Source organism: Bos indicus, chromosome 26 (genome assembly GCF_029378745.1).
Source record: "Bos indicus isolate NIAB-ARS_2022 breed Sahiwal x Tharparkar chromosome 26, NIAB-ARS_B.indTharparkar_mat_pri_1.0, whole genome shotgun sequence".
NCBI classification, from domain to species: Eukaryota; Metazoa; Chordata; class Mammalia; order Artiodactyla; family Bovidae; genus Bos; species Bos indicus.
In genome coordinates, this window is record NC_091785.1 from 30,826,140 (window position 1) to 30,845,389 (window position 19,250).

The 19,250-nt window shown below is 46.0% G+C and overlaps 1 protein-coding gene across 4 annotated transcripts in view; it reads left to right on the top strand.

Moving 5' to 3' along the window:
* The window catches only part of RBM20 (RNA binding motif protein 20), a 197,193-nt gene that overhangs the window by 153,214 nt on the left and 24,729 nt on the right, over nucleotides 1-19,250 (top strand). For all 4 annotated transcript variants that reach the window (XM_019988725.2, XM_070780818.1, XM_019988727.2 and 1 more), the window contains exons 6-8: nucleotides 5,860-6,003; nucleotides 8,793-8,924; nucleotides 17,890-17,969. In XM_019988725.2, coding sequence (XP_019844284.2) covers nucleotides 5,860-6,003; nucleotides 8,793-8,924; nucleotides 17,890-17,969 — 356 coding nt within the window. The remainder of the gene's footprint in view (nucleotides 1-5,859; nucleotides 6,004-8,792; nucleotides 8,925-17,889; nucleotides 17,970-19,250) is intronic.

A 19,250-nucleotide genomic window follows, 5' to 3' on the forward strand; every position in this document is an offset into this window, starting at 1 on the left:
TGTCTCTCTGTATCATCTGTCCTTCCATCCATCTGTCTATCCATCCATCCAATGATCTATATGCATGTTTCTCCTGAACTATTGGAGTCACTGTACCTCTTCACCCATAACTACATCAGCATGAATTTCCTAAGAACACAGACGTTCTCTTACATCATCATAGTACAGTTATATTTTTTTTCCTTGTCCAGTAGCATCATGTGTGTGCATGATAAGTCGCTTCAGTCATGTCCAACTCTTTGCAATCCAATGGACTGTAGCTTGCCAGGCTCCTCTGTCCATGGGATTTCCCAGGCAAGAATACTAGAGTGGGTTGCCATGCTCTCCTCCAGGAGATCTTCCTGACCCAAGGATCGAACCTGCGTCTGTCTCTTATGTCTGTTTCATTTGCAGGTAGATTCTTTACCCCTAGCACTACCCGGGAAGCCCAGCACATTCTTGAAGTGTCACAGGAAAGAAAGGAACAAGTATTTATTTATAGAAGCTTGCTGACACCAGGCTTTGCATGAAGACACTTTATATAGTAGTACACTGTGGCATTTTTGTCCTATGGAATCAGTTTTTATTTTCCCTGTTTTATAGAGAAGCAAAATCAGCTTGGAGAAATTCAGTCCCTTGCTCGTGGTCGACACTGGAGAGCAGGAACACTGGAGACAGACCCAGGTCTGTCTTGATGCTCCTACTGCCCTGGCCCGAGTGCCTGGAGGCCAGAGGCACACAGCTGCTGTGTCTGTCCTCAGGGTGGTAGCAGGCCCCGTGTGTGTTTAGTTTATCTCAGTGTATGATCTCAACTCCTCTCGTTCCTTCAGAAGGCACAGTCATTCAGGGGGGCAGACACATTGGCAAGGTGCTCCCTGCTGCGAGCTCACCCTCAGCTCTGTAAAGAGGAGACCAATACCAACACAGACAGGCCTGTCTGAAGGATGACGGTCCTTGTGCATGTATGCGTGCTGGAATGGCTGATCACCCAGAGTAGAAGACAGGCATTACATTCATTGGGCAGGGGGTGGAAAAGATGCAGGTTTCCTGTGTTTGCCCAGCACAGTTGGGGAAACTTATCATTATCCTGGGTCTTAGGCTTTAGCTTGGCAAGGCTTCTGAGACGAGTGGAATTTTAGAACGCTGAGCCACATAAGCATGGCTATTTTACATCTGGAAGGGACTTGAGACATATAGACGAACTCCCTCATACCCCACCCTGGGGAACTCACCCCGCAAAGGAAAGCTAGCTTGTCCTTGTCATGCCCCTAATCGGTAGCTGAGCTGGGTCTGAAATCCAGTCCTCTGTCTTCCAAGTTCAGGGTGTTTTTTTTTTTAACTACATCAGAAAGTCTTGTGGTTTTTACAGCCCAGACTCTTTTAAATTATTCACTCCTACCTCAGGCAGCCCCTGTCCTGCATTTTATGTTTGGCAAAGTACTATTTGCCAAAGTACTTATATTAGTGAGTTTAGTGAGTAATTAACTAGTTACCCGTTTTTATTAAAGCAGATACATGAGTCACCCTTTCTCATCAGCCTAGAGATCTAACCAAAGGTTACCTTATTAGTAAAGAAACTCAAAGTATGATTTCAACTTGGGTTTTTTTAAATGTCAAAAGTAACCATCCTTCTTTAGGGGATGTATGTATACCTATAGCTGATTCACTTTGCTGCACAGCAGAAACTGACCCGGCAGTGTAAAACAACTATACTCCAACACACACACACGCACACACACACACGCACGCACACACACACACTCCTTTCTTGATACATTATTACCTTCAAAGACCCTTCAGGACTTGGGCTCCTTAGAGAACCCAGGTTGGGAATAAGTGTACAACATTGTGCTGCCTGCTCCAGGGCACTCAGGGTTGTCTGCGATCCTGGTGAGCGGACTTTAGAAGTACCTCCTGGACCATATCCTCCCTTCCTCCCTCATCATTTAGATCTCCCATGGGACGTAAGGCAAATAATAGCCGTGTTTTATATGAACTGTTCAAGGATGGACTAGAGTGATTATACATATAACTCTATGCCCTTGATGAATCAAATATGATTTTGAACCTAATTAAGTTTAACAAAAAGATATTTTAGATCACTCACAGAATGTAGACTGAACTATATTAAATCGAATATTTGTAAAACAGTACAACACATAGAAAATGTTTCTAAGGACTTCCCCAGTGGTCCAGTGGTTAAGACTCTGCCTCCTAATGCAGGGGGTGCATCCATGAAATGTACTTTTTTTAATATGTAAATAGGTACTTTATTTTTAAATTTTTTTCAAAATGGACAACTTTTCATTGAGGTGCAGTTGATTTACAGTGTAGTATTAGTGTCAGGATGTGAGAGTTGGACTGTGAAGAAGGCTGAGGGCCAAAGAATTGATGCTTTTGAACTGTGGTGTTGGAGAAGACTCTTGAGAGTCCCTTGGACTGCAAGGGGATCCAACCAGTCCATTCTGAAGGAGATCAGCCCTGGGATTTCTTTGGAAGGAATGATGCTAAAGCTGAAACTCCAGTACTTTGGCCACCTCATGCGAAGAGTTGACTCATTGGAAAAGACTCTGATGCTGGGAGGGATTGGGGGCAGGAGGAGAAGGGGACGACAGAGGATGAGATGGCTGGATGGCATCACTGACTCGATGGACGTGAGTCTGAGTGAACTCCGGGAGTTGGTGATGGACAGGGAGGCCTGGCGTGCTGCATTTCATGGGGTCGCAAAGAATCGGACACGACTGAGCAACTGATCTGATCTGATCTGATCTGATTAGTGTCAGGTGTACAGCAAAGCCATTGTTTTATGTGTGTGTGTGTGTGTGTGTGTGTATATTCTTTTCCAGACTTTTTCATTATAGGTTAAGATATTGAATATAGTTCCCTGTGCCATATAGTAGGTTCTTGATTTTTATCTGTTATATATATATATAGTAGTGTATAAATCGGAGAAGGCAATGGCACCCCACTCCAGTACTCTGGCTTGGAAAATCCCATGGACGGAGGAGCCTGGTAGGCTGCAGTCCATGGGGTCGCTAAGAGTTGGACACGACTGAGCAACTTCACTTTCACTTTTCACTTCCATGCATTGGAGAAGGAAATGGCAACCCACTCCAGTGTTCTTGCCTGGAGAATTGCAGGGATGGGGGAGCCTGGAGGGCTGCCGTCTGTGGGGTCGCACAGAGTCGGACACGACTGAAGCGACTTAGCATAGTGTATAAATGTTAATCTCAAACTCCTTATTTATGCCTCTGCCACTTTCCCCTTTGGTTGTCATAAATTTCTCTATGTCTGTGAGTCTGTTTCTGTTTTGTAAATGAGTTCCTTTGTATCAGTTGTGTAGACTCCTCATTAAGTGATGCGATACTTGTCTTTCTCTGACTCACCTCACTTAGTGTGATAGTCTCTAGGTGCCTCCATGCTGCCGCAATGTACTTTTTAAATTTAAATGAAAACCTTAATCAAGACCCATGTATTTTGGCACCTTTGTAACCTGTCTGCAGCGTGACTTCATCTTGTTCTTAGGTGACCTGCAGCAGTGGAGGTGTTTATTTCTCAGAGGCAGGCTCTGCCCTCAGCAGCAGTTGCTGCACTAACCCTCAGATAAAAGCCTCTTGAGTTGCTTTTTTAATCTGCAGGAGACAATCGGGGAGGCGCTGGCCCTCATGCCCGGTCACTAGGCAGCAGGACAGGCAAGGAGCTGGAGGGGCCCCGAACCTCCCTGCGTGTCTGCCGTGTGGTCTGAGCAAACATGAGCCCAAGCCGACCACAGCAGTCACGTGGACAGAGACGTGCCCAGCTGAGAGAAGCCGGCGGAGCACCCAGCCTCAGCCCTTTTGTTGATGAACTCAGAGGACTGGCAATTTTGCCGAGCCCAAGAGCTCAGCTGGGTCGGCATCTTGGTGTGGCCCCCTCGCCCTAATGAGAGGCAAAGGTCCTGCCTCTTAGCTCTCCTCCCGTCACGCCTGGAGAAGGACACAGTTCTTCTGAGCCAGGCTCACACTCAAAGCCTCCCAGCTTATGCAGAGCTCTTTTTGCACCTTAGGGAGGCGCGCACATGCTCTGGGAGCCACCCGGGCCGGGCACGGAAGACTGTCCCACTTTGGGAAATGCTTGACCTCTGGACACTGCAGAGAGGGAGGTCTGAAACAGGCATATGGGTTTCTTCAATTCAGGGCTGAACCATCCAAGGAAATTCTTGACTGACTCTAATTGTCCTCAGCCCAGATGAGAAAAATGAAGACTTTTCATGGTAGAATTACCCAAGTATTAGTCCCTGTGAGGGATGAGACCTCAGACTTTCCCACTGTATTACCATAGCTGAGTAGGACCTACATCAAATGTAATTAGATGTTGAAGTTCACTTTATCACAGAAGATGGTGATTATGCAAATATGGGCTATGCTATTAGTATGGGTTTCGAAAATTGCATCCTTCTCTTCTACTTTAGGTTGGCTTATGGGTACTAATTCTTGAACCTCCTGGAGACTCCAGGCTGATTAAAGTTTGCACAGACCAAACACACACTTCCTCCCTCCAAGAGCTGTGATTAGGCCCAAGTCTTGTTTCTGAAATGTGTTCCTTAGAGGCGCCTTTGGGACTGTCGGATGGAGGGTGGCGGCAGAGTGTTGGACCATAAGGTTTGTCTAAAGCAGCTCCTCTTTAGGTGTTGAATATTTTGGGCTGGTGGGCAAGCTTTTGTTTGAAGAAAGGATTTCAGGGCTAACAAAGTTTTGAAAGCCACTGTCCTAAAAACCAAAGATTGTTGCTGTGAATGTCTCTGTGTATATATTAGGTTCACCAGCCCTTTCGTGTTCTTTTTTCTTTATTGAGTTTTTAAAAAATTATAAGTCAAATAATACGAGGTATATAAGAAACAGGTTAAACATCTCTCCCCTTACTCCCTTCCAGTTCTGCTCTTTGAAGATAACCAGTACTGACAGGTTGATATGCACCCTCCCACATGTTTGTCTGTCTGTGCTGATATCCTTTAAAATGTTTTCATTGTGAAAAATTTCAAACATGCAAAACAGTAGAAACGAGTGTAGTTAACCCATATGTACTCATCCCCCAGTTCCAATAATTATCAAGACTTTACAACACTTGCTTCATCTTTTTCTCATACATTTTTGGGTTTTTGTTTTGTTTTAGAAGAATAGTGTTATACTACATCTGTACTTGGAAACTGTTTTTTACTTAATCTGTCTTAAAAATTTGTCCTGATCAGCTCATTTACCACTTCCTCTTCATGGCTGCATAGGTTTCCATCATATGTGTGAACGATCAATTACTCAGTCATTATCCTATTCTTGGACATTCAGGCTGTTTCCAAAAGTTTTGGCAATAAGTTGTAAATTTATTATAATAAGCTAACTGTAATAAAAGTCCTTGTATGTATTTACATATTGGTAAATTTATTTCTGTAGGTAAGATTTCCAAAAGTGGGATGGCAGGATCCTGGGCTATATATTGAGTTGGCCAAAAAGTTTCCATAACATCTTATGGAAAAACTGAAAGGAAATTTTGGGCAAACCCTATATATTTTAAGTTTTATCCAATATTGCCAAAGTATATTCTCAAAAGATTGTCAATATATAACTTCCCACCAGCAATGTATGGATATGCCCATTTCCCAGTCTCTTTATCAAGCCTGGATAGGATTGCTCGTTAAAAATGTTATGAATCTTCTGTGTAGAGATGGCATAAAATCAATGTTTCATATGTGTCTGCGAATGGATTCTTTTTCTGCATTTGTTTTGTAAATTTTAGTTTTGCAATCGTTATTTGGGGGGGGGGGAGATAGCCATTAGGCTCATCTGGAATAGAGGGCAGGAAGGAAATGTCTTTTGAAGACCAACCACGGGTCTTTGTTCCCATTAGTTTGCCCAGCGGAAAACGGGCGCCGGCCGCGTGGTCCACATCTGCAACCTGCCGGAGGGAAGCTGCACAGAGAATGACGTCATCAACCTGGGGCTGCCCTTTGGCAAGGTCACTAATTATATCCTCATGAAGTCAACTAATCAGGTAAGTCTGAGCATGTTCACACTGGTAGGTACCGGATAAACCACACATTGGGAAGGGAACTATATAATTTTTTTTTATAAAAGAAGCTGTTTGTAACATAAAGGGGTGATGCACAGCTGGCCTCCTGCTGATGCAGCACCGAGATTTTCGTCGGCGGTGGTGGTGTTTTGTTTGCTCTGGTTTCACTTTACCCTTCTTGTGATGGGCCCAGGCCTTTGCGAGTTACCTAGAGGTGAGGATGTGTTTTGGAATGAAGTGTTCCTTAACATAGAAAAGCCAGCTGGTTCCTAAACAGAAATCCATGGACTCGAGTCTTTGCACTATATTACCCACCCCTGAGCTAACGCTAGTCTTTCTCACCTTCTACGTTCCTCATCTCTGATGGCACGTGGATTTTGAGCCAACCAACAACTGACCGGGAAGAGGTATTTTCACTGATCCTTGGGGTTGACATCCGAGGCTCTTGGCTCTCGTAGCAGGAGAGTAGGTGGGAATTAGTGGATGCACGGTGAATCTAAGGAACTGAGAACCCTCAGCCCACGTGGAATGAGTCTTGGGGGTTATGTTTGTCTTCATTTCTAAAGTCAGGAGAGGAATTTATACAGAGACTGGTCAGCAGTAAGAACATTTAGTCTTTTATTTTTAATGACTATTTTAACTTTAGGAATCAGAGGAACGGGCACAGGAGAAATTCTTTTCTTAAGTAAGGCACGAACTTTGGAAAATCAAAGCCACCTTGGATCATCAGGGGTCTTCCTCCGTCAGCGGGCTTGGACTACTCGTGTAGTCTCTTCATTCCTCCTTCTCAGAATTCTATTTTGGGCCAATTTCCAAAATTCAGCTTGCAACATGAATGCAGTGAGATTCACTGGGTTCATTTTATTTCCGTGTGAGGTGAAAGCTAGAGGTGCTAAAATGTTGGCGTGAGGAATGAGGCACCTAGAGTCAGACAGATAGAGCTTATACTGTGGAATCTAAAACATACAGCAAAGTAGTGAGTATAACGTAAAAGAAGCAGACTCACAAATACAGAGAAACAACTGGTGGTTACTAACGGGGTGGGGATAGGGGCGCTATCGGTGGGCCAGTGGGAGGTACAAACCGTTGGGTGTAACATAGGCTCGGGGTGTGTTACATGACACAGAAAATGCAGCCAATGTTGTGTCATAACTGTAAATGGAAAGTAACCTTTAAAAATTGTATAAAAATAAAACATTTTAAAAAAGAGGCACTTAGAAAGCTGAGTGGTAGATTTTGAAATAAAACTGTAAAGAACTCTGACTTGTTGGTCTCCCACCCTTCTGCCGTGGACCGTGACAGCACAGAGAAAGGCAAGACTTCAATGCAAAAGCAAATGTGAGGGAAGCGGGGTTGGTGGGGGAGTGTGAGCTTGTTTAGCCCATGCAGTTCAAGGAAATGGGAGGTGAGGGCTTGCAGAGAGGGGTCCCTGGTCACAGACCGTGTTTCCTTCTCAGCACTGACATTGAGAAGTTGCATTGATCAGTCAGTGGTCAATTGACCAGTTGGTTGCATCGTGATTATGGTATTAATACAAACCCATCGAATCTAAGATACAATAACAGTGACCAATCTGTCACTGCAGCTCCTGGGGCAAACTGACGGGTCAGTCAAAACAATCTATGCAGGGAGTTCACTGGTGGCTTAGTGGTTAGGATTCTGGCTTTCACTGGTATGGCCCAGGTTCAGTCCCTGATCAGAGATCTGAAATCCTGCAAGCCGCTTAGTGTGGCCAAAAAAAAAAAAAAAGTCTATGTAGAAACTCCCTGTAGCATCAATTGAGTGGAAAAGCCCGTTTCTTTGTAAGTTTTTATTAGACCGGTTAAAGGGGAGAAATACTGTGGAACATAACTGTTTCCTCTCTCTCCAGCTCACAAAGACATGGCCTTCCTTCAAGCCTCAGAAACCCCCATGGTTTTTAGAGTATTTCTTTCTTTGCTAAGAAATTGAGAGCTTAGATACCCAGGACTTGTGTCTGTCTCCTGCCACTGGCAGCGCTGACTAGCAAGTTTTGCAGGGATCAGCCCAAGGTCACTTGTGCAACAGACTCAGCCCCTCCTCTCGGGGAACTGTGGGTTAATGGACCCTCCCAACCCAAGGGGCTCCTGTGGCATGTTGTAGCCACAGATGGATGTACGTAATTAAGAATAATGTTTGGTAACCATGGAGATCAGGAGAGGGGCCATCTTATAATGAGCTCTTTTGCTAAAGTTAATAAATAGGTCTCTTTGAACAGATGGGATCAAAGAGAGCTCTTTTCCTTGTATTGAATTTTTTTCCTTTTTATTGAGGTATAAAACAGATACCCTAAAATGCACTAATCTTAAGTGTGTGTGTGTGCTTAGTCACTCAGTCATGTCCGACTCTTCGTAACCCCATGGACTGTAGCCTGCTAGGCTCCTTTGTCCATGGGATTCTCCAGGCAAGAATACTGGAGTGGGTGGCCATTCCTTTCTCCAGGGGATCTTCCTGACTCAGGGATTAAACCCAGGTCTCCTGCATTGCAGGCAGATTCTTTACCATCTGAGCCACCAGGGATTACTGTGCAAGTACAGATAGAGAACATTTCCAGAACCCCAGAAGGTTTCCTCATTTCCCTTCCTAATCAATATCCACCCCCAACCCTGAGGGAAACTCAACTCTAACTTTTACCACCATTAATTTGTTCTGCCTGTTCTTAAACTTTATATACATGGAGTCACATCTTGTATGGAATTTCCTTTAACACCACTCAAGTCAAGTCCGACGTCTGTCCCTCCGTTCTTTCCTAGGCCTTTTTAGAGATGGCTTACACAGAGGCTGCCCAGGCCATGGTCCAGTACTACCGAGAAAAATCTGCCATGATCAATGGTGAGAAATTGCTTATTCGGATGTCCAAGAGGTACAAGGAATTGCAGCTGAAGGTAAAGCACCCTCTCCTTCGTTCAGTTGTTCAGCAAACATCAGCTGAGTGTCTCCTTGTCAGCCACTGGCCTGAGTGCTGGTGGGAAGGAGACAAAGGAAAAGATCCAAAAAGTATCCACTGCCTTTGAGGATATCACATGGGAAGGCAAACCCATTCTAACATGGCAAGAAATATGCTCATTGAGGTAAGGACAGGATGCAAAGGGGTGCTTGAGACAGGATGGCTACCTACCTGGGACCCAAACGATTTTAAGGGAAGTCTTAAACGATAAAGCAAGAGGGAAAGGTGGTTGCTTTTTCAGAGGTTAGAGTTCCAGGCAAACCTCTGAATGTAACCTCCTTCTCTACTTAGACAGGTATTAAGTTACTTTTTCTTCCTCTGTCACCTCTTGATTTTTATTCTCTCCTCCATCCTCTGTATTTATGCCTTAAGTGAAAGTCGCTCAGCCATGTCCGACTCTTTGCAACCCCATGGACTTTACAGTCCATGGAATTCTCCAGGCTAGAATACTGGCGTCAGTAGCCGTTCCCTTCTCCAGGGGCTCTTCCCAACCCAGGGATGGAACCCAGGTCTCCCATATTTCAGGCAGATTCTTTACCAGCTGAGCCATGAGGGAGGCCCCCATTTATGCCTTAAGGTCCATAGAAATTCTTCTAAGCAGCACATGACTGAGTTGGCCATTGTCCAAACTCAGGATTGAACTGAGGTCATTCCAGACAGGGCTTTTGTCTTTGTTTTAGCTTGTTCTACCTTTCTTTTTTCCTTTCTTTTTTGTTTTATTGTGAAGTATAACAACAAAAAAAATACTAATTTTGTATTGTACAGCTGAAAAAGTAATGATGGTAAACTTCCTTAAACCCTGTAAAACCACCACCAAAGTCAAGAAATAGGACACAGACAGCACCCAGAAACTCCCATGAGTCCCTTTTTATGTTCAACTCTTCTTTCCACTTTTCTGACTAAAGATAATCATTTCCTTACTTTTCCATTTATTATTTACTTCCTCTCCATGCCTTTCTTAACATTGTAGTTTAGTTTTGCCTATTTTTGAGTTTTTTGTGAATGGAATCATACTGGATTCTTTCATTCAACATTTTGCCATCTATGTTGGATGTGTCTATTTTCACTGCTATGTAAATTTCCATTGTATGAGTATAGATTTGTTTATCCATTCCACTGTTGATGGACATTTGGGTTATTTCCAGTTTTAGGGTAGTAGGGACAGAGCTACTGTGAACATTTTCAAACATGCTATTTCAGTACCCATGTACATGAGTATATAATTAGGGGAACTACGTACCTAGAATTGCTGGATCACCAGGCATGCTTACCCTCAGCTTTGCTAGATGATAGCATTCCTACTCCGAGCAGGCAATGGCACCCTACTCCAGTACTCTTGCCTGGAAAATCCCATGGGCAGAGGAGCCTGGTGGGCTGCAGTCCATGGGGTCGCTAAGAGTCGGACACGACTGAGCGACTTCACTTTCACTTTTCACTTTCCTGCATTGGAGAAGGAAATGGCAACCCACTCCAGTGTTCTTGCCTGGAGAATCCCAGGGACGGGGGAGCCTGGTGGGCTGCCGTCTATGGGGTCGCACAGAGTCGGACACGACTGAAGCCACTTAGCAGCAGCAGCAGCAGCAGCCGCATTCCTACTAATAGTGTCTGAGAGTTTTCATCAGCTCCCCTTCTTGCTAATTCTTCGTCTTGTCCAACTTTTTTGCCCCTCTGGGAAAGAGTGTGATGGTTTATCATGGCTTTATTTTTTATTTTCCGTATTAATTGAGGCTGAGCAATTTTGTATGTGTTTGTTGGTTATTCCACCTAGATCTTCTCTGGTGGGAAATTTTGAAGTCATTTGTCCATGCATTTGGTTTAGATTGTATCTTCCTATTGGTTTGCAGGAGTTCTCTTGACTGGAGCACTGAGTCCATTTGGATTTGTTATAATTAATGCCATATTTTTGGTTAAATCTAACTTTTTATTTTGTACTTTCTACTGTCCTATTTAATAGGGATTTTCCAGTTCACTTCAGCTCATTCCACATTTACTGAGGGTCCATTTTGCTCAAGACTTGGAGCCCTTAGTCAGCCTTCAAGGCTCAAATCAGAACACAAAGGCTAAGCAGCTGTTTCTAGCTAGGACAAGCTTTCTGACAAGTCTACATATGTAGATTGGTAATACGTCAACCAGCTGCCAAGGTCCTGATTCTGCTTTGCTTGCATTATTGCTTCTGAAGTTCCTTTGCCAACAGTTCAGCTTCAGGCAGAACCTGGCATTCTTTTCCCAGCTCATGAAAGCCTGTTGCTTTTCTCAGACAAGTAAAAGATCCTGCCCCATTCTGTACCCAAAGTTCTTATTCTCCCTGGTTCTGCCCTGGGGGCTAGAATTGAATTTCTGCACTGAATTCCCAGTGGAGCTTTGGTCTCCAAATGAGATGTTGTCATAAGGCTCTAGTTAGGATTAACTGCAGTCCTCTGCTTCTTAAAGTACCAAGGCACCGAGGTCCCTTATCCAGGGAGGTCTTTTGTGGTGGGTTAAATGGGTCAGATGATTAAAGTTTGCATTCAGCTAATGTTCACTGAGTGCTCATTGTGAGTGGGAACTGGGCCATGAATATGGTGGCAGCGAGTCTGTAGAGGAACTCACAGGCTGGTGGGAGGAAGAGCATGGAGACACAGAACCATCAACAACCACGTGACCTACCCCAGATTGGGGGGTGGTAGCACCAGCCTAGGCTCTACCCCTTCCAGCTTTGATGACCTTGGACAAATCGCTTAACCTCTGTGAACCTCAGGTTCCAGATCAGTAAAGGACTATACCTTGTGTTCTTTGGTTTTAAGCATTTTTTTTTTTCACACGTGGTCGCCTTGAGTCTCACAATCAACCTCCCCCGTGACATGTGTAGGGTGGATAATAACAGTAATTAAAATAGTACAACAATAATAATGAGAATATGTACCTTTAATTGAGTCCTGGGTCAAGTAATGTGCTAAGCACTTTAAGATATTATCTACTGTGATCCTGACATCAGTCCTGTCAGACAGGTATTATTATCATTTCTACAGACAAGGAAACTGAGCCTCACAGAAGTTTAGTAACTGGCCCAAGATCATAGTTACTGGAAGAGTCATGATTGTATCTTAGGACTGTTTTGGTTTTGCACTCTGTGTGCATCTCCATATTGTGTTTTTATGATCTCCGTTGTCCATGTGAAAAAAATAAAAGAGAAATCAGATAATTTGCTTACAGTCATCCAGTCATTAAGGAGCAGAGATAGTATTCTAACAGAGCTTCTCAAACTTCAGTGTGCGTACACATGACTTGTGGATCTTGTTGAAATTTCTGATTCAGTAGGTCTGGGTCAGGGCTGTGATTCTGCATTTCTCACACGCTCCCAGGAGATGTCAATGTTTCTGGTCCTTGTAGCACACTCTAAGTGGCCAGAACACAGTGATCCTGACCTTTAGCGAGGATTTTGTGCTCCCCAAGTAGTCACACTGCCTCTACGTGAAAGCATTTTAGAGCATGTTTCAATTACATAGTAACGGGTGTATTATGGTTCCCATGTTGACATGAATCAGCTTGGACTTTCTCTGCAAGCAACAGAAATTTATCTCCATTAAAGCATACTCGCAAATGTAAATAAAATAATTTATTGGCTCATGGAACCGAAAAAAAACAAGAGTAGCCCTGGGTTGCAGGCATGGCTGGATTTAGGACTCGGTTTCTGTTCCCTTGGCCTTGGGGTCTCCCTGGGATGGCCCCTGACAGCCCCCGGCTCTCTCCTCTAGGTGGCGTGATGGCTTCAGTGACTCCAGCATCTTTGGCTCTTCAGCCTCCCATTTTCCTTCACCAAGAGAAAGCCAGAGTTTTTCCTAGTGGTACCAGGGAAGTCTCTCTGATACATGCACTTCCCTGAGCCAGTCCCTGTAGCTGTGGTGTGATTGGTCAGAACATGTCACCTGCTGCATCCTGGGAGCAGGCTGGAGACAGGGGATGGTTCCTGGGGAGGCAGACAGCAAAGAAAGCACCGTGTCCATATGTGTCTCTGGGCCAAAGGGCCACCACGTGGGGTCCCACCAGGGCTTGCAGAGGTAGGGGAGATTTTGATTGGTCTTTCTCCTGTAATTTTACCTTTTGCTCACCAGACAAAGTGGAGGAAGAAGAGATTTTTTTAAGGCATTTCTCCTCTCCTCTCAAATATTTCCTCATGTTGGTAATCTTGTCTCACTCTTTGTGGCCGAGGTTCTCTTCCTCAGGGCATTTGGGACAGAAACTTTCACACAATAGGTGTCCTACAAACATGTGAAATGAGTGAGAAAATCTGAAAGAATGATAAAAAGTGAGTGTTTTCCTTCCTGCAGACCTGCATGAGAAGACTGATTATTCTGTAGAGACTTCTCCAGAATCACAGTATCTCACATGTGGGAGGGAACCTGCAATAGTTGAAAGCTGTGTGTTCCAGTCACTCCATCAGAGAACTGTCAGGGAAGTGTCAAGTCCTCTTGGCCAGAGACTCTCATCAGGTAGCCTGGGGCGGGACTGAGGCTCCCAGGTGGTTTGGGAACAGTGGGCCTGTTTTCAGAGCCACTGGTCTTGCCATCTTCCTACCCACAGGGACGGTCTTTGGCCCTGGGAAGTAGTCTTGTGAGTGATCCATGATGTCTTGGTTAAGGAGAATAAATCAGTAATGACGACTGAGGGTCTTTTCCATGTAAGATGTGGTGCCAAGAGCAACAGTGAACATGAGAGAGGTCCTCACTTGGGGGAAAGTTTGCCATCTCACTGGGCAGAGAAGCTCATCTCATGATTTAAACCTGAGTGCATCCGTTCCAAGTTCCTAGAAGATCAGTGGCAAAAGGCAGTATGACTTGGTTGTGTCAAGAAGGGAGAGATTCCTGAGTAGATCCTTGAAGGATGAGACAACTGAACAGAGAGGGGGCTTCCGGGCAGGAGGTGGGTGAGAAGAGATGTAGAGTCTGGAAAGCACAGTGATACAGAAATAATCAGGGATGCTGTGACAGTCTGTGGCTCTGACAAGTTCAGGGCTCATCTGCAAGGTGTCAGCATCTTCTTAAGGCTCTTGAGACAAATGAAACAGCCCAGGAGGGGTCAGGAGGCACGAAACTCTCTAGCGGCTTCTTTTATGCTGGCCCAGCACTCCGTGACCTCTATCAGGACAGCGCTCTCTGCCCCGAGGCTCTCAGTGGATGCCAGGTGGGCCTCATTATCTCACCTTTATAGGTAGAGAAGGTGAGTCTCTCACAGGCAACAAGCCATGACCCCAGGTGACCCTGCTAGCTGGCAGCAGGGCTGGGCTGCTCTTCCTGGGTGGAGATTCTCCATCCATGGAGACTCCCTGTGAGATCATACTTCCCTGGGACTGTGTGGGGTTTGGAATCTCACTCTTGCCTTAAAGCAGCAAGATGTGTCGACAGAGAGCATTGTAAATGGTCCCCTGGGGGCTGGTTGACAGTGGAAGTGGATTCACCGTTGGGGTGTGTGTGTTAATATACCATCCTGTCCACTTCTGTGTGTGTTTGAAGTATTCTGCAATAAAAAGGTATATCCAAACATCATCACACACCTACTCCATCCTCTTCTTTTTCCACTCCTCTGCAGTGATTATGGCTTTCTTTTACCTGCTTCCTTTATACCTTTAACCACAAGATAATGAGGCCAGGCCTGAAGAGGAAGGTTGAGAGAGGATTTTCTTAGAGTTGTGAAAAGTTGATTCTGTTATTTGAAAGCCTTTGGCCACTTCTGACTCCTTCTCAGATGGCAGCTTGCAGGGTGTTTGGGCCAGAGAGTGCCAACAGTTTGGAATTATCACTTAAAATAGAGGAACTGACCTCCGGTCCTCAGAGCGGGGAGTCACGGTGCCTGTGACCACCATCTCCAGCAAATAGTATTTGCAGATTGTGTGGCCTTTCTCTGCAACCCACCTCTCCAGCCAGTCATCGTGCCGTGAAACTCGTCGTTCCATGAGGGGCCCAGTGCTGCTGCTGGTCAATAAGCCCATTCCCTGCTTCACCCAGCCATGCCACCTGAATAAAAGCAAATTCAGGGGGCTCTGGGCTGACGGTGGCCTCACGAAGCTGTTCTGTGGTTGAGAAAATAAGGGCAAGGAAATATTTAAGCCCAGAAGAGGCTCTTCTAGCCCCCAGAGAACTCTAGAAGCACCTCTCTGACCCCCAGGGGATTGCATTGGGCCATTGAGGATGTTTTTATCTGTGGTGCCTGACTGGCCAGCTCTGCCCTCTCATCAGCAAGGCATCCAGAAAGAGGAGGGCCTGAGGGACTGTTGTCTGTGATGATGGAGGTCAGTAAGGTGCGAGAGCTCCTCGAATGCCTCTGGCTGTGCCACTGGCCTGACCTGCCCCTCCCTGTAGGTCTCAAGCCCACCCTGATGCTGCCCTGGGTAGCCTACAGAACCTCAGCTGCTCCCTGACCAGGCCCCTCCTCTCACCCCAGGCTTTTCTGGGTCCGGACTGGAGGGACAATCACAAGGACTTGAGGTTCCAGAAGGCAGAAGAAAGGTGTTGGGGACCCTAGGGACTCTTTTTGCTTCAGAAAGTCCCTGATCCAGCCCCCTCAGGGAATTTGGATGCTGTGAAAAGTTGCCATGGTACATTTCACCTGGTGTGGGGGCACATTCATTAACCTTGGGCTGTTCCAGCTTGGCAGGGTGAGGACAGATTTGGGCCTGCCTGGTGCCAGCAGATCTTGTCCCACGTCCCTGCTCTTGGCCTTGAGGGCTCTCAAGGGCTTTCCCAGGCTGGCCCACATGGAGGCAGTGATGCTGCGGGTCTCCTAAGGACCAGCCATCCCAGGCTGGCCTCTCCTGTGATGATGCAGGAGGCAACTTTCACTTTGTGGTCCAAGACGGGGGCAGGCAGGAAGAAGGCCACTCAGTGGGTTCAGATCAACCTTCTCGTTCTACCAACAACCCAGGCAGGAGGACAGGTGGTCTGCAGTGGGGTGGAAGGAGGCACCCTGGCAGGAGCCTTCTTCTCCATGCAGGCCCACAGCCCCAGCTCCTTCCCTTCTTGGCCTTGGGTTGCCGGCTTCTGATCCAGTCTAAGCAGTTAGGGTGCTGGTTGCCTGTGCAGAGCCTGGGTGATCTGGGTACTCATAGGTGACACTTCCATAGGCTTATAGAGGGGCCACCTTTATAGCTGTGGTCTGATGAAAGGGATCATTTGCCAAAACTGCAAGGCCTGCTCTCAGGTGGGTATCCTGACCTGTGCTAGTTCCTGACCGTTTTATTGAATAGGGATGGTCTGGCTTTTGACCTCCCCTTCCTCCTTCATAGCCACAGTGGTAGCGATCACTGACTTCTCTTCTCTTCTCTTGTGTTTCAAGTTGACAAGCGACCCTTCCCTGGCTTGAACATTTTACATCCCTTCCCTAAGTCCTAGCTCTGACCTCTCCTCTGAACCCACAGGAGCCTCCTCCTTCATTCTCTCCTCCCTTTCTTATTCCTCAGCACAACCCTCAATGGCAGCAGTAACACAGATCAGTGGCTATGCATCCAGCTCATCATGGAGCTCACTTCGTATCTTGGGGCCTGGGTCTCACACCTATAAGATGAGGTGTTTGATGATACCTGACATTCATATAGGCTCTAAGATTTCATGTTAATTGTTGGGCTGGCCAAAAAGTTTATTTGCGTTTAAACACACTTTTTGGCCAACCCAATATATAGGGGAAAAAAAATAAGGATATAAAGAACAGTTAATTACATTTCCTAAGAAAATTGTTTGTCAAAAATTGACATTATAGACTGAGGGTTTTCTAAGTCTTTTTTAAACATCAGTATTATAGGGACGGCAGAGGATGAGATGGTTAGACAGCATCTGCAATTCAGTGGACGTGAATTTGAGCAAACTCCAGGAGATGGTGGAGGACAGAGGAGGCTGGTGCGATGCAGTCCATGGGGTCACAAAGAGTTGGATATGACTTAGCGACTGAACAACAACAACAATTTTGGGGATATAAATCACAAAGCATAAATTTACCCTGCTCCATCCATTTTAATTGAATGGACGAATTCTGTGTAGTCTTTTGCAAAATGCTTCCATCCTTCTGTGCTCGTGAATTTCATTTTTAACCACTTATTTTTATTGTTTTCTTGTTGTTTGTCCACTCTGGCTTTAGGAAAGGGCTTTGGTTGGGATTTGGGGGCTGGGGTTGGTCCTGTCCTGGCACAGTCACCATATGGTGACTTCTGGAAGGGTGGAGCCTTGGGTGCTTGTATCCTCAACTGTGAAACCTGGCTCACAGCCTGCACTGCCCACCTTGCAGATTTCCATTTAGCACTAAATGACCCACTAAAAGAACCATGCTGTAGTCAGGAGCTGCTGGAAGCGTGGGGGCGTGGAAAGGACCTTGGAGTTAAAATGCCGGTTGTCAAGTCCTAACCATCTCTGTAAATGTGTTCCTTAACCCAACAGAACTCCAGAGGTCCCCCTAGAACACAGCGGGGCTGGTGACTGGAGCCGTGCCAGGCAGAACTCTGCCTTGATGTCTCTGGGTTTCAGTTTCCTCAGATGTAAAATGTGGGGGCTGCATTCTCTGATCTTCAAGTTTCTTTCTAAGTTGTAACACCTCTTCCCCTCCCTCCCTCTTTCCTTTTGTTTCTTTCACATATTAGATATTTTCTTTTATTTTGGAGGGAGGTGGGTAGTAACAAATGCTGCTTTCCCCCCTGCACCTGGATAGTGAGCCTCAGACTTCTTCCTTCCCAGCTTAATGGATGCCATGTGCCCTGGACCACTCAGCCCCGCACTGTTCAGCATTACGCTCATACTTCTCATCCTCTGGATTAAACTTTCTCCCCCTAAGAAGGCTCTTTTCCCCCTTTGGTGGATGGGGCAATGAACCCAAGTCCTAGCTGCTTCCCTCTGGTGTTTGCAAGGCCCTCTCAGGTCTGACAGTGACCCTCTGACTTTGCCTAGAAACCTGGGAAGACCGTGGCTGCCATCATCCAGGACATCCATTCCCAGAGGGAGAGGGACATGTTCCGGGAAGCAGAAAGGTGAGGCCCAGCCTTGGTCTCAGGGCAGATTCTGGGTCATTGGAACATCCTCCCCTTTCTTGGGGTACTTGAGTCATTCTGTGCCCTGCCCTTTCCTCATCCTGTCCATCAGCTTTTTCTGGGCATTACACTTTGTGTCCGATGGAATACATGAGTCCAGTCGAGTACTCAGGTTAAACTTCAGAAAAATTCAAGATGTTCAGCTTCTTCTCAGCTGCTCCTCCTTTGTTGTAAAGGCATATAGGAGAGGGTCTGCTGATACATGACTCTTAGGGGCAAGGGTACACTCTGCTAAAACGGCCTGAAAGTGTGTGTGGTATATGTGTGTTGTGTTTGCTGTGTATTGTGTGGTTGTATTGTGTATGTGGTATGTTGTATGTATTATGGTTATGTGCAGTGTGTGTATTTTGTTTGTGTTACATGGTTGTATTGTGTGTGTTGTGTTGTACATGTGTTTGATATGTGTAGAGCGTTGTGTGTGGTGTCTGGTGTGTGTTGTGTGTGTGTGGTGTGGGTGTTTGTGTGTTGTACATGTGGTGTATCTGTGGGGTCTGTGTGTGTGTTTGTGTGATATGTGTGGTGTGGGTGTATGTGGGCTGTGAGTGTGGTATGTGTATGTGTATGTCTTCTGTTTAGAGACAATCCCTGATTTTTCTTGAGCTGAATGTAGGTGCAGAAACGTCTGTGACTTGACCGGTCACTCACTCAACATTGAGTCCCTTCAGTTGTCCACCTCATTTCTCCCAACTGAAGCTGTGACTCTGCCAGGCTGCGGCTGCAAGTTCACCACTGTCAGCACCCTGCAGAGTGAAGACTGTCCCTGCGGAGGCCACTGTGCAGAAAGCGGAGCGGCAGCTGGCCTGCTCATTCTGTGGGTTTTACCCAGAGCTGCCACAGGTGGCACTCTAACCTTGCTGCAGAGGGCCTAGCCCAGGCTGTATCCCCAGAGGAGGCCAAAGCTGGTGCCAGGGAGCCACATCTCTTGTCCCCTGGTCAGTGAGGACTGCGTGGTTTGCCTGTATTGGGAAACCAAATGGAAGTTCCCCATCCTTTTAGAATATTGGGTGGATGACTCAACTGACCTGTTTAATAACAACCGTGTGTGTGTATGTGTGTGTGTGTGTCTATGTTTGCAGCTGTTCAGGGTTGGGATTTTTGTTTGTTTCAAATATTGTGGCTGTTTGAGTTTTTTAAAGACACGTGTGAAGCTGCAACATGCCCCTGCAGTTCTGTGGTAGAGTCCCGAGGGCAGGTGACCAGGAAGTCTTGCTCTGAACCCTA